The sequence below is a fragment of the Diospyros lotus genome, chromosome 9, assembly GCF_014633365.1.
Source record: "Diospyros lotus cultivar Yz01 chromosome 9, ASM1463336v1, whole genome shotgun sequence".
NCBI classification, from domain to species: domain Eukaryota; kingdom Viridiplantae; phylum Streptophyta; class Magnoliopsida; order Ericales; family Ebenaceae; genus Diospyros; species Diospyros lotus.
In genome coordinates this window covers 4,269,009-4,284,832 of record NC_068346.1, presented here as the reverse complement: position 1 = coordinate 4,284,832, position 15,824 = coordinate 4,269,009, and the positions used below count along the sequence as shown (strand labels likewise).

Below are 15,824 nucleotides of genomic sequence, written 5' to 3'. Positions count from 1 at the left end.
ACTTCTTGTTGCTGTATGCTTGCTATAGGTACTGGAAGGCTTGGTTTATCTACATGAACAGGGTGTAATTCATCGGGATATCAAGGGCGCAAATATATTGACAACCAAAGAGGTACCATTACATAGTTTTCTTTGAAGCATTTGGTTGGTTATTTATATATTTATGCACTTTTAGTACCATGGCGATCAGTTATACTGTTCAACTTATGAGCTTTCTTATTCCTCTCAAGCCCAGTCAAGGTAGAATTTAATCCCATGGCGTGCATGCCAAGAGTCTTAACTGCTTGCTTAGCTGACAATTGCAATTTATCCTATCTGACATTCTTCTCTGTTAAAACTTGTATTACCTTTTAAATTACCTCTATTTTGCATCTCATTTAATTGCAAAATTGTTGTACAAGAGGTTTAGCTGTTCACATCTATACTTGATTACATCTACATAATTCTTCTCTGTTAGTCCAAGTTTAGGTTGCCAATTAACTGGAGCTTGTTGTGGGCTTTTGTTCATTGTGGGGATTATTGGAGAAATATCAAATTATTTTGTGGAGGTGGGAGGAACTCCTGGCTAATTTGGATGACTATGATTTATGAATGAGAATTTGAGTTTACCACAAATGAGGATAAGCATTATCTTATGTCTAGAGGGCATCCCCAATGCACTAGACTCCGTGCTTTGCTAGGGTTGGGGATGGTCGTTTTTGTATGCAACCTTTCCCTTGTTGCTGTTTGTTTTTTTTTTTTTTCCTCTGTAAAACAAAGAGGTATTTATTGTTTATGTGTGGGGTTTGGAAAGGGGTATTTACCATTTGAAGTGATATCTATCATAACACAGTTTCAAATTTGGAGTTAGAAAATATGATTTGAGTTTGCTTGGTTCTTTCTTTATTTCTTCATATTATTACTTCTAATTCAGGATAAAAAATTGTGAAGCATGAGATGGGGTTGCTAATTAGAATAGTCATAGGCGTAGGATGTGGACCCCACCGGACACCGTTTAAGCAATTATTATTTCTCTCTTGGTAAATTTTTCCCTTTGGTTGGGAATAAAAATAATAGTATAAAAAAATAATGTTAACCTTATATCTAATAGGTTAAGCTTTTAGATCAGATGGTAGTTAACAATTCAACACCTTTTAACCCTTATTTGATGAGAATCTATATTAAATTAGTATCTAGCTCTGGTTAACTACTTGTGTTCCAGCTGCATGTCATCTTCTTGTTCTCCAATCTTGTTTTCTGTTTATTTAACTGGTAGGTAGAGCAAGTTTGACTTGCATGAAGTTGTTTTAGATGGTCAAGAAGTTTTGCTAGTCCTATATCCTGCATCAGGTCCCCATCTCTTGCATTTGCTTATATTAATTTTGGAAAATTGCTTCTTTTTTGTCTATTACTTTTTTGGGACCAAGTATAACAGTCATATTCATTGTGCCACTTACTGCCCTTTTGCTTACTTCATCTTGTTTTCTCACTGTTTTTTCTTTTTTGGATCATATTGGACAATCAAGTTTTTCATATTATCTTTTTCAGTTTTTATAGAGTACTTGCTTGGTGTAATTCATGCTTTCAGGGTCTCGTGAAACTTGCCGATTTTGGGGTTGCAACAAAACTAACTGAGGCTGATGTCAATACACATTCAGTTGTTGGCACACCCTATTGGATGGCTCCGGAGGTATTTCATGAATCACCTCGTCATTACTGGCTGGCGTTTGAATTTTATATTATTGGTGTTGCAAGTGTTTTTATTCTATCTTCTACATTTGTCTATATACTTTTTCCATTAGAATTCAAAAACTGAATTATCTGAAAGCATATATTTACTTAGGAGAGCTTTTGTTAAGAATCCATAAATTTATTTTTATTTTGTTTCTGTTTTGGTATCTGGGGGAATGGACTTGTAAGGCACCATTTATGTTAGCTTTTTGTAAGCAACTGTCCCTGACTAGACTCTCGACCATGGAGTCCTGGACATACTCATGGGACAAAAATAGAATAGACAATTGATGTTTTATATGCAATCAGATGGTGAGTTTGCAAATAATCTCCTTGTTCATTTTTTTTCTATGACTTTCTGTTTGAACTAAATTTTCAAACAGCTATCAGAACTTTCACATGTCAGTGTTTGTTTACCTTTTCTGGAAAACGAACTCAAGAGACCATGGTGAATTACACCAGGAGTATCATTTTGCAAACCATGGTATCTATTTAAGCAAATAAAAGGATAGAGTTGTATGTGTATGTGCATTTGTTTGTGTATTTGATAAGCAAAGATCACTCAAATAATAAAATGAGGTGCAATCGTGAAATGTATCTGTAGAAATAGAAGTATTTTTGGATATAGAATATTCTTTGTATATTTTAGAAGCTATGTATATTCTGTGTATATTTCTTTTTCCTTTTGTATTATTCTCTTCCTCTATAAAGAGAAAAGAGAATCAACATATTATGTATCTTAAGAAATAGAGAAATACCTAGTTTATATGGTATTAGAGCGGGAATTAGGGATTAAATCACAGCAGTCCACTGTGAAACCCTAACTTCTCCTATTCCTTTGCTATACCCAAGATCTGCCACCGCCCTTACACCGGTCGCTAGTCATCGCTCAATCCTCACGCCGCCGCCGCCCTTACACCGGCCGCCGCCTCTGCGATCCGACATCCTTGTCGCTGCCGCCACCACGGTCGTTGTCGTTCTCCAGTGGGATTCCCATCTCTGGAATTGTCGTGGCCTCCTAGCCCCTCGCGAAGATCGACCTCCATTCGTCGGACCTATCGCTGCTTTTGTTGCCTTGGCATCGCGAATTAGAAGCAGCCCTTGTCCGTGCATCAGATCCGCTCCCATCCACCGTTCAGCGCCATCCCTGGTCGCTGTTCGTGATTCGCCCCTGTTCGCGCATCAGAGCCGCTCCCATCCTTTGAAGCGCCTAGATCCAAGCACCTAGATAAGTTCTTGTTTAGATTGGGCACCTAGATCCAAGCGCCTAGATCCGTGGGTCACTACTGGGTCTAAATCCGTGGGTCACTACTTGTGTGTCCAGATCTGATTGTTCAGCCACCAGATCTGGTTGTCTAGATCTGATTGTTTTGCTGCCACCACGCAGTGTAATACCCTGATTTGATTGTTTAGCCGCCATGACCGATTCTGCATCTTCAGTCACTCCGATCCAACAATCCTAGTCCTCTCAAGACCAATTTCGAGTTCCCCGAAGCTCCTCCGACTCACATCCGGTATAGATTACGACCATTCGTCTCAATTGTACCAATTTCCTACGTTGGTCGCAATCTGTTCGTATGTATATTCGAGGTCGGAGAAAGATTGACTATTTAACTGGCGCCACATCAGCCCCAAACAGTAAAGACCCATTGTATGACATGTGGGATGCTGAGAATTCAAGCTTGTTAACTCCATGGAGGAAGAGATAAGTTCAAATTATATGTGTTTCTCTACAGCAAAGGAACTATGGGATGAAGTCATTGCCATGTATTCCGATTTGGGGAATCAATCCCAAATCTACGATCTCAACTTGAAGCTTGGTGAGATTCGACAAGGTAGTGATACTATCACCATATACTTTAATTCTTTAAAGCGTATATGGCAGGACTTGGATCTCTTCAACACATGTGAGGGGAAGAACACAGACAATTGCAAACATTATCAGAAAATGATTGATGTTAATCGGGTATTTAAGTTTCTCGCCAGACTGAATGTTGAGTATGATGAAGTTTGTGGGAGGATCGTCGGTCACTCGTCTCTAGTGAAGCTTTTTCTGAAGTTCGGCGTGAAGAAAGCCGAAGAATGGTTATGTTGGGTAAGAAGAAGAGTGGTGAAAGTGGGTTATCTGAAAATATGGCGCTTGTGACTGCTGATGCTAATGCTAGTGGACGGCATATTGTGGGTCAACGAAAGGCGAAAGAAAAGCTTTGTGTTTGGTGTGATCATTGCAATAAACCACGCCATATTCGGGAAACTTGTTGGGTGCTTCATGGCAAACCAGCCAATTGGAAGCCTAGATCGAAGCGATCCCAACCTACTGCCCATGAAGCTTATGCAAGACCATTCAACAGAGAGCAGCTTGATTAACTTCTGCGAATGCTAAAGCCTAATCTGTCTCCTGGTACATCCAATTGTTCATTGGCCTATTCAGGTAGAAATTCTTTTGCCTTGTCTAGTTCATCCCAATCAGTTCCATGGATCATTGATTCGGGAGCATCTGATAATATGACTTGTTTATCACATCTATTCAACTCATATATTCCTTGTGCTGGTAATGAAAAAATAAGAATAGCCGATGGTAGTTTTTCACCTATTGCAGATAAAGGTCTCATTAAACTCTCTGATAGTATTGATCTTCAATCAGTACTCCATGTTCCTAAACTTGCCTGCAATCTTCTATCTGTTAATAAACTTTCTAAAGACTTTAACTGCCGTGTTATCTTTTTTGACTCCTATTACATTTTTCAGGCCTAGAACTCGGGGAAGACGATTGACAGTGCTAGAGAAATAAACGGACTGTACTATTTGAATGGGGATGTCTTGTGTAATAAAAAATCTCACGGGCTGAGTGGTACTAGTTCTACTTCTGTTTCTAATCAAATAATGCAATGGCATCTTAGGTTAGGCCATCCCAGTTTTCCTTACTTGAAATATTTATTTCCTACGTTGTTTAAAGGAGTGGATCCTTCTATGTTTCAATGCGAGAGTTGTCATTTATCCAAAGATCATCGTGTTAAATTTCATCCAAAACCCTATTGTCCTTCAAAACCATTCTATTGGATACACAGTGATGTTTGGGGCCCTTCTAAGGTCCCTACTTTGTTTGGCAAAAAATGGTTTGTTACTTTTATTGATGATCATACTCGAGTTTGTTGAATTTACTTACTTGCAAAAAAATCAGACGTGTTTAAACTTTCAAGGAATTTTTCCATATGATTGAAGCTCAATTTAACACAAAAATCTGTATTCTTCGATCTGATAATGACACTGAATATTTTAACGAATCTTTGGGGTTTTTTTTTTTAAAAGAAAAATGAATTTTACATCAAGCCACTTGTCGAGAAACTCCCCAACAAAATGGTATTGCTGAATGAAAAAATTGACACCTCCTAGAGGTTGCCAGGGCCATCATGTTTTCTATGAATGTCCCCAAGTATCTCTGGGGTGATGTAATTTTAACTGCTTCCTATCTCATCAATCGTATGCCCACTTGTGTTCTACAATTTCAAACTCCCTTACACTCTTTAAAACAACTCTTTCCTCTATGCCGTATATATTCTGAGTTACCCTTAAAAGTTTTTGGATGCACTTGCTTTGTTTATGTTCTTCAAATATTTCGTTCCAAATTGGATCCCACAGCTGAAAAATGTGTCTTTCTGGGCTATGCACCAAATAAGAAAGGGTACAAATGCTTTAATCATGTCATCAAAAAAACTTATATTAGTATGGATGTGTCTTTCCTCGAAACTGAACTCTACTTTACCACAAATCATCTTTAGGGGGAGCATATTGAGAAAAAAGATAATATTTTAAATTCTAATGTTGAGAAGGATAATTCCTTAAAACTCTATGACCCTCGTCCTACCATGATTGGTACTCCCATCCACTCTGATATACAACTCAAGGATATAAATGTTCCAAATGCTGTGGAATAGGTTGTGTCTGGTTCACAGGTGCCTAGCATGATGGGATTGGTACTAGGGGGAGAATTACCACAAATGGATCAAAATATTTCAAAATCGGAGCTTCAATTTTATACAAGAAGGCAAACCCTGAAGAATACTCCGAATATTCCTCTAACAATTGAACAATCGACGTCTTCGAATGATGGGTCTTCTGACAGTACTTCTTCTTCTCATGGTAACTCTAGACTCACTCCCTCAGATTATTCTTCATTTGACGTATCCGATCTTGATATCCCTATTGCTACTAGGAAAGGAGTGAGATCTTAACCAAACACTCGATTGCCAAATACCTGTAATACCAAAAATTGTCTAATTATCATAAGGCTTTTCTTTCAAATATTTCTAACCTGCATGTCCCAAGAACAATTCAGGATGCCCTTGGTGACCTAGATTGGAAGTAAGCAGTTCAGGAAGAAATGAGTGCTTTTAGAAAGAATGGAATTTGGGAGATTGTGAACAAACTAGAAGGCAAAACAACGGCAGACTATAAGTGGGTATTTACTATAAAATGTAAGGCAGATGGGAGCATAGAAAGATACAAAGTAAGGTTGGTTGCTAAGGGATTCACCCAAACATACGGCATCGACTATCAAGAAAAATTTGCTCCAGTAACTAAAATAAACTCCATTCGAGTTCTCCTCTCCCTTGCAGTAAATTTCGATTGGCCACTTCACCAATTTGATGTAAAGAATGCCTTTCTAAATGGTGATTTAGAAGAAGAAGTGTTTATGGATCTCCCTCCAAGATTTGAGAATGTCATGACCCTAAGGTTTAGCTAGGGTCTAGGAAGGAATTGGGAAGAATTTGGGAGAGAAACGGATAAGAATTGGGGGGAGATATATAGCAGAAATTAAGAGAAAGGGAAGGAAATAAGGAAGAACTAGAGAGAGAAAGTAAGGAGGGAAATATGAATTCACTAAATCATTCCAACATACATTTCTCTACATGCTATGGCCTATTTATAGGCTGTTCAACTAATAGAATATTGTAGAACATCACCCATGTGCACTTTAACAGAATGAATAGCATCTCCTAACCAACAATTGTAACTAATGGCAGCATTGTCCCTTTAATTCCTCTTGGGTCATGACAATTTCCCCTCCTTGAAAGGTTTCTTGTCCCCAAGAAACTTATTACCATTGAATCGTTGTTATTCATCTGATGCCCATCTTCACCAACTGGTTTCTTCTTCGCCTTTTCTTGTTCTCCTCTCGTATTACTCTTTTCTTTTGCTTTCTCTTTCCTTCTTTCTTAACAGAACTACGACTAGCGATAAGCCTAAGTCCAGCCATCCACCTCTTCCTTATTGTCATTGAAAATGGTTCCAATGGAGCTGTCAATCCTGTAACCATCTCATTTCCAGGCATAAGAAGAAATTTAAACTTCTCTTTAAGCAAATCAACCTTTTTTGCAGCTGCTATCTTGTTTTGTGTGCCCGTGCCAAAGACATACGTATGAGATGTTCCAAACAAGGTGGCCGGTGCAATCCTTTCCTCCTTCTCCTCAAGTACTTGGTAAAGAAACTTTTCAAACTCCTTCCTCTGCTGCTTCTGGAGATCAATAAGATCAGCAGGGCTGTCCTCCTTCCTTGCAGCTATCATTCTCGTTCTTAGTACCTCATCAGCCTCATACTCCTCCTTAGTTGTATGAACACCACCTTCCTCTTCCATGGCTACCATATCAGCTCCCTGCACTTCTTGATGAGCAGCCTTAGGAACTCTTATGACAACATTAGTTTTGGGCCTTTCTCCAAACCAGGTACACAAGGCATTTACAAACTGTGGCCAGCTCCATTCTACCCTTCCCCAACTCCAATTTTGGAACCAAACGGATGGAATTCCACTCAAATTAGTTGCAACCATTTTTACCTTCTCCTTTTCAGCTACTCAGTGTTGGTAGAACACCTGTTCACATTGTCGGATCCACCATTTTGGCCTATCCCTATCAAACATCGGAATAGCCAATGGAGCAAAAGTGGGCAAATCGGCACTTGGAATTGAGATCGATAAAGTCCAATTAGCAGTCTGAAATTTATGTGAACACATAATCAAAAAATCGTCCAGTTGCCTACGAAGGTCCTTAACTTCCTTTGTTGCAGCAATTAGTCCTTCGGCCATCTCCTCAGTTCAATTCCTTGAAATTACACTCTATAACAGCTTCTTGATCAGCCTCTAAGGATCCCTTCGGAAACTCCTCCTTGAATTAAAATTCAGCAATCCTTAATTCCCAAAATCTAATTCAGCCATGTAATGGTTGCTTCCAGTTCAACAACCTCAATTCTTGCTGCTGAACAGGATCCAACTCAGATTCTCCAAAATTCGACAATGATTACAATGACTCTAATTGCTCAATTTCACTTCTCATCGCTTCCCAATCTAAGTTGAGAACCACAACTGAAATCAAAGTGATTCAAGGATCACCCCCGTCTCACCCACTCACCGAAGTGGCAGCCACAGGAGCGCACCCAGATCTGAATCCTAGCGCCTTTAATTTGAGTCCTCTCCTTGGATCGCCTGAGTAGCTTGGCCTTGCTTGCTGCCAAAACTCACCACCCCAGCCAGCAACCTAGGGTTGGTTGCTCTTGAAGAATCACTTCGGATTGCCCAGATAGCAGTCGCCTAAGAATCTGCTTCCCAATTCGCAATTGGCTGCTCTAGATCCACCTTATTTGTTGATCGATTCTGATGCAACCAATAAAATCTGCTAGAATCTAGTCAGAAATAACCTGGAACTCGCCTTTCTCAGCTTCCAAAGAACCAAGCAGATCCACTTCACTAGGATCACTTCTGATAAGCAATTTGCTGATGTTCCACAATCACACAAGAGATTGTTTCTTGCCGTTGCCTTCCTCAAAATCCAAATTCAGCAGTACTAAGTTCACCTCAATCAACTGCACATGACCGCATATGTTCGTAGTCACCGTCAGAATCGCCTTCCGAGTTTCAAACACAATTTACCAGAATTCACAGTCGAAATCAACTCCTAACTCTGCCTTCAAGATCCGTTTCCGATCCAAAACCCGTTACGCCACTCTGATAACAATGTTTCTGCTGCGCACATACTTCCGGAACTTGATTGCATCGGTTCGGCCTCTAGATTCATGTCACGAAATCCATTGCACATGCAACGATTAGATCTAGAATCACATAATTGGAATCACCGATCTATTTCACCTTTAAAATCGCAACAACCACATACTGATCGACTCTGCTTCCATTCGCCTCAAGCCTGCATACTTGCTTACCCAATCACCGACCAAGCTCTGTAACCACCGAAATTCCTTGTCTCTTCCTTGTCTCAAATTGCAGAACTCCGCTTCCAGATTACAACTAAGATCAAGGTCGGTTGCGTTAGATTCCTCTCTGAGGAACATCGCCTCCCATTTCAAGTCAGATCAGATTACGGAACCAGCTCCGCCTACGCAATTCAAATCTGAGACGAAATTTACAACCACAAGACTACCTTACCTCTCGATTGAATCAAGTCAGAGATCACCTGGCCACAATTCGCCCTTCCACCTTGAGCAAGACTTACTGCAATTCGTGGCCGAACGTCCTCTTCTTGCTTAGCCTTCCAAGATCGACCAATAGTTGCTTACTCACCTGGTTACAATCGGCCCTTGGTTCCTTCGGAATCGGATCGAAAATGTTGTCCGATTTGATCCGTTGAAGCTCTTCGAGAGTTCGACTGTATCGCTAAAAATTCACGGCTAAGGATTGATCGGCCTTCTTCGCCTTCAGTTCCGAGCCAACACTCACCTCCTCGTGCGTCGGAATCAAATTCCGAGATTCAATTGGAAGTCGGAATTGCCTAGCCAAGTTGCCTTCAAATCCCGAACTAGAATTACATCCAATAGTCGATCGGAATTCACCAGCGGATCTTGGTTTTGATCAATCCTTGTTTCCTTCCTACTTAGATATGAAATGCGGACAAAATCGCTGCTCGAACTCGCCTGAACTACTGGTTTTCGTAATTGCCTCGTCTTCGCGTCTAGATTGATTGAAATCACAACCGAGGAATGATGGCTCTGATACCAAATGTCATGACCCTAAGGTTTAGCTAAGGTCTAGGAAGGAATTGAGAAGAATTTGGGAGAGAAACGGATAAGAATTAGGGGGAGATACATAGCAGAAATTAAGAGAAAGGGAAGGAAATAAGGAAGAACTAGAGAGAGAAAGTAAGGAGGGAAATATGAATTCACTAAATCATTCCAACATACATTTCTCTACATGCTATGGCCTATTTATAGGTTGTTCAACTAATAGAATATTGTAGAACAACACCCATGTGCACTTTAATAGAATGAATAACATATTCTAACCAACAATTGTAACTAATGGCAGCATTGCCCCTCTAATTCCTCTTGGGTCATGACAGAGAAGAGCCTTGGTACAAACAAGGTATGTCGTTTAAAAAAATCCTTGTATGGTCTAAAATAGTCTCCAAGAGTATGGTTTGAAAGATTTGGAAAGGCGGTGAAAAGCTATGGCTACATTCAGAGTCAAGCAGATCACACACTATTCTTCAAACACACTAGTACGGTAAGAAAGCAATTTTAATTGTCTATGTGGATGATATAATAATGACTGGTGATGACAAGGGAGAGATTGAAGAGCTTAAGAGGAGATTAGCTCATGAGTTCGAGATCAAGGACTTGGGTCCTCTAAAGTATTTTCTTGGGATGGAGTTTGCAAGATCTAAGGAGGGGATCTTTGTCAACCAACGTAAGTATATTCTGGACTTACTCAGTGAAACAGGAATGCTTGGGTGTAAGGTTGCTGAAACTCCCATTGAATCCAACTTAAAACTTCAACCTATTGAGGCCAAGAGTGTGGTAGAAAAGGAGAAATATCAAAGGCTTGTGGGTAGACTTATCTATCTATCCCATATTCGACCAGACATAGCCTTTGCTGTAAGTGTTGTAAGTCAATTTATGCACTGTCACGACCCCAAGGAACCCCAAGGATATATTAGTAATATATGTCATGTATTTTCCTTATTAGTTGCATTAACTGCATTTTATGTTGTTGTTATTAGCATCTTCAATTGAAAGCCTATAAATAGGCTTTAGTAGTTAGAGAAATGAGCTTAATGCATGATTTGAATCTCAATTCCCTCTCTCAATACTCTCCCACGACTTTTCTCTCTCTCTCCCTCAATTCTGTTATGTTCTTCCTTTCCCTCCCTTTCTGCTCTTCCTTCCTCTTAATTCTTATCCAATTTCCTTCCTAGACACTAGCTAAACCCTAGGGTCATGACATTTGGTATCAGAGCTATCGTTCCTCGGCGATTTTCTTTGTGAGAAATTCCGACGATTATCGACGGTGAATTCTGGCCATTTTGGTTTAACTTTTGAAGCAGAAGTAAACCAGGTTATCCTTGGCTGTGATCCGGAAGTTTAGCCATTGACCAAGGTGATTCCGTGCAGCAAATTCTGAAGGTTGATTTTCAGAATTTGAAGGCTGTCGCGATCGGAAGCAAAGTTTGGGAATAAGCAACGATTTCTGACGATGCAAGCTTGAAGTGGACGGTGATTGGGTGGCGAATCCACTGCGAATCTTGATTGGCGTTGGTTGTGAGTAGATAGCGACCAGTTGCAAGCCGGAGTTGAACTCAGATTTGGAAGGCGAAGCCGAGCAAAGCAATTTCCACTCAGAATTGAAGATGACGCGTGTCGGGAGAGTTCCGACAGTGATCAACGAATTCTGATTGGTTTTTGGCAGCCACAGAAACCAATCGATTCCTTAGAAAGACTACCGCAAAGCAGGATCGTTACAATTTAGCTACAATAGATCCGATAGTCCTCGGCAGATCAGTGAGGGTCGGAATTGCAGGTAACACAAGGTGAACGGCTCTCGGAACCAGTCTAGGTCACTGTATGTGACCAAGGTGGGAGTAAGGAAGGTTGTCGATTGCGGATTAGTTGCTAGGAGCAAAACAAGGCTAGGCAATTCAAGCAATCCAGAAGCTGAAGACGAAGCTGGTGGTAGCCTCATGGATGGGAACTCGGTTGTATGGATAGCTGCGGTTCGATTGTAATTCCGGCAGCTCTTTGCGGTGAGACTCGGAATTGTTGAAGGTGCAATCAATCAGCTGCATCTCGGTGGCTACTTGGGAGTAAGCGAATCAGGATAGGGCTGATCGAGGCAGATTTGTGAGGTTCCAATGACGGAATTCTGGTGAAGTTGGAAGCTGTGAGTAGGCGAAATTGAAGGCCAAACACAAATTCGATCCTCAATTGTTGAAGTAAGATTGAGGCGAGAAGGAAGCTTAGGTCAAAAGTGAATATTGAGTAATCACTGCACCTCGGAGTGTGATTCAATTCGGAGAAATTATCAGCTGACTTGATCGAATTAATCGAGCAACTCCTTGGCCGCTGATTCTTGTTTGAGTTAATCAAGCAAATCCAGATCCATATCTCAATGCATTTCGTTTGAGGTGGAATTAGGTTGGCCAAACTTGAAGCTGCTAAGGTTGCGGATTTGGAAGCGATCGATTATCAGTAGGTCTTGGCAATTTATCGAAGCAATTTCAGTGACTGAGTTTTCAGTGAATGAATTCCGGTGAACTTGAAGGCCGAACAACCTGATCAGATTTCGGAAATTGATTTGGAGGCCATTCAGCAGCAACTAAAAAGATGATTCAGATATAGGCTATTGCTAGGGCAATGTCTGAAGCGGATTAAGGTTGCTGAATTGGAAGTAGCAATTACATTGGCTTGGGTTGCTGATTTTTAGTACCGGAATCAATTTTCGAAGAGATCCTTAGAAGGTGAACAAGAGGTTGTTACAGCAGTGAATTTTCAAGGAATTGGATGTAGGAGATGTTGATGGACTATGTGCTACAACAAGGGAAGGGGAGGTCAGGTGGACTGACTTTGCTAAAGATCTGTGTGACCAATTTGGGGAGAAGAACATGATTGATGTGATTGAGGAGTTCAACAAGCTTAAGCAGGAAGGATCAGTGACTGAATATCAAGAGAGGTTTGAAGAATTAAGGGCATTGATGTGGAGCTTTCAGCTAGCCTTGTCAGAACATTACTTTGTATCAAGATTCATTAATGGTCTTGACGATGCGTTAAGTCTTAGTGTGAAAATGTTTTGCCCTACTACGGTGGAACAAGCTGCGAAGAAAGCGAGGCTGCAAGAATTGGCACTAGAAGCCATTTGTAGAAAGCATAGACTGCCATCGGAAAGTTATCGTAAGAGCAGCTTGCATGTTTGTAAAGGACCATATGTAGCTAAAGGAGATTTAACGGAAAAATCTGGGCTGGAACTACTTAACGACAGTTCTAAGGAAGCTGATACTGAAGTTGTTGAAGGAAAAAATGCAATCGATGAAGATTTAGACCAAAGGAAAAAGCAGGAGGCTGAGGACTTGCACAATATTGCAGCTGCTGAGAACATCCATGTGGTTTAAAAGATGAGGGAAAAGGAGGCTGCTGCCACACGGTTTAGAAGTTCGGATATTGGAGAAGGGATAGTTGACATGGAGGTCCAGGAAATCTCTATTGAAGATAAGGAAGGAGAAGAGGTTGTGAAGAAGGGAGAGGATATGACTACGCCAACCTTGGAGTTTGAAGATTACAATGAAAATTTTGTTGAGGGGAACAAAACTCTTGCTGTTTTATTTATTCCTCTTTCAGTTGGAGAGCTGGGAGAGCTGCAACGCCGAATCAGATTTTGGCCTGCAACAAAGTTGGAATTCCTTTCTATGATTGGAAGTGATATGGGTGCAGCTATAACGGATCAATTGGAACCATTCTCAATGGAAATTAGAATGAGGGGGATGGCTGGACTTGCTGTTGCAGCAAGTCATAGTACTGATGTTTTGGAAGAAAAAGACACAAAAAGGCAAAAGAAAAGGAAGATATGAGATAAGCACAAGAAAATGCGAAGAAGAAACCAGATTGCTAAGGTTGGAATCGGCTGAGGAATGGGGTCAACAACTATCAATTCTTGAGGACAAGAATTGTTTGAAGGGGTGGGGATTGTCACGACCCCAAGGAACCCCAAGGATATATTAGTAATACATGTCATGTATTTTCCTTATTAGTTGCATTAGTTGCATTTTATGTTGTTGTTATTAGCATCTTCAATTGTAAGCCTATAAATAGGCTTTAGTAGTTAGAGAAATGAGCTTAATGAATGATTTGAATCTCAATTCCCTCTCTCAATACTCTCCCACGGCTTTTCTCTCTCTCTCTCCCTCAATTCTGTTCTATTCTTCCTTTCCCTCCCTTTCTGCTCTTCCTTCCTCTTAATTCTTATCCAATTTCCTTCCTAGACCCTAGCTAAACCCTAGGGTCATGACATGCACTCACCTGGTTCACAACATTTTGAAGTTACCTACAGAATTCTGCGGTACTTAAAGAGAACCCATGGGATGGGTTTACTTTTTAAAAAACGTGGACATCTTCATATAGAGGCTTATACAGATGTAGACTGGGCAAGCAGTGTAACTGATAGAAGATCTACATCAAGGTATTGCACCTTTGTGGGAGTCAATCTTGTTACTTGGAGGAGTAAGAAACAAAATGTGGTGGCTAGAAGCAATGCTGAAGCTGAATTTCGTGCAATTGCCCATGATATTTGTGAGGTCATGTGGATAAAAAAGCTTCTATCAGACTTGAGGGTCTCCACTTCTCCACCAGCTAAAGTTTACTGTGATAATAAAGTTGCAATCTCTATTGCTCATAATTCAGTTCTCCATGACAGGACAAACCATGTAGAGGTAGATAAACACTTTATCAAGGAAAATATTGATAATGGAGTAATTTGTATACCCTACATTCTAATAGTTGACCAAGTGGCCGATATTCTTACAAAGGGATTACACAAAACTCAGTTTGAGAAACTTGTGAGCAAGCTTGCCATAAAAGATATCTTCAAGCCAGCTTGAGGTGGAGTGTAGAAATAGAAGTATTTTTGGATATAAAATATTCTTTGTATATTTTAGAAGCTATGTATATTCTGTGTATATTTCCCTTTCCTTTTGTATTATTCTCTATAAAGAGAAAAGAGAATCAACATATTATGTATCTTAAGAAATAGAGAAATACCTAGTTTATAGTATCTTAGTGCTTATGTTGCTTAACTTGAAAATGCTCAGGTCATTGAGATGTCTGGTGTTTGTGCTGCGTCTGACATATGGAGTGTTGGCTGCACTGTGATTGAACTTCTTACATGTGTACCCCCATACTATGATCTCCAGCCCATGCCAGCTCTCTTCCGGATTGTGCAGGTTTCTATTCTGACATTTTCTTCATTTTCTCACTCCCCCCACCCCCCATGCATACTTGTGAAGAGTTGGTTATGTTATCATGTTGAATGAACATTCTGTAAGGGACCTTATTTTGTGGTGGGTATTTGATGATCTTTCTTTTGGTCCTTTAACACTCAAACAGGTTTACCATTTTCTATTGATGCTTTGGAATTGAACTAGATTCCTTTAAGGTTCTTGCTTAAAACAAAGAAACCTTTGAAATAATCAGTCACTGCATTTTACCTTTTTGTTCTTTCAGGATGAGCATCCGCCAATACCAGACGGTCTATCTCCTGACATTACTGATTTTCTGCGTCAATGCTTTAAGAAGGTGAGGTAGAGGAAGATCTTAAGTTTATTTTTTTATGTGACTTTTTAACTTCTGTCTTAGACTTAGTGAAATTCTCCTGGAACTTTTGTCCTTTTGTGGCTTTTGTTTTTCAAAAAGGAGGGAAAAACTACTCCAGAAGAGTAGGAAAATATTAAAATGGAGATCTCTTGTTAAAAAACAAGATCTCTAAGGCAGAAATATGCTGATGAACAGCAGAAAAGCAAGCTCAAACAAGTAGATATCACTGTTTTGTTAGAAATTCAGTTGGATTTCATGCATCTAAATGAGTCACAAATGCTTTCAGTGAGGAGCCCTGAGCTTGATTCATGATTGAATGTCTTTGCATGTAGTTTAACGATTTTTAAGTTCCCTCTGTGGAAGAACATGTTACTTGAGTTATTTGTAATCATGTTGTTGTTAGTTAGCTGCTGTAATGTTATATATATGTGCTGTTGATTGTATTGTTATAAGAGTTAGTGGTGTGTGTTAGGCAGTTTGACAATCTGGCATTTAGGTTTGCTGAGTATATAAACTCGGCAGTGCCTTCTCCCTCT

General features: G+C 40.1%; 1 protein-coding gene across 8 annotated transcripts in view; it reads left to right on the top strand.

Annotated features, from left to right (window-relative positions):
- LOC127809152 (MAP3K epsilon protein kinase 1-like) overlaps positions 1-15,824 on the top strand; it is a 100,606-nt gene that overhangs the window by 39,781 nt on the left and 45,001 nt on the right. For 6 of the 8 annotated variants that reach the window (XM_052347872.1, XM_052347865.1, XM_052347867.1 and 3 more), the window contains exons 6-9: positions 29-112; positions 1,568-1,669; positions 14,787-14,918; positions 15,199-15,270. In XM_052347872.1, coding sequence (XP_052203832.1) covers positions 29-112; positions 1,568-1,669; positions 14,787-14,918; positions 15,199-15,270 — 390 coding nt within the window. The remainder of the gene's footprint in view (positions 1-28; positions 113-1,567; positions 1,670-14,786; positions 14,919-15,198; positions 15,271-15,824) is intronic. The other 2 variants (XM_052347866.1, XM_052347870.1) reach the window with 2 other exon arrangements.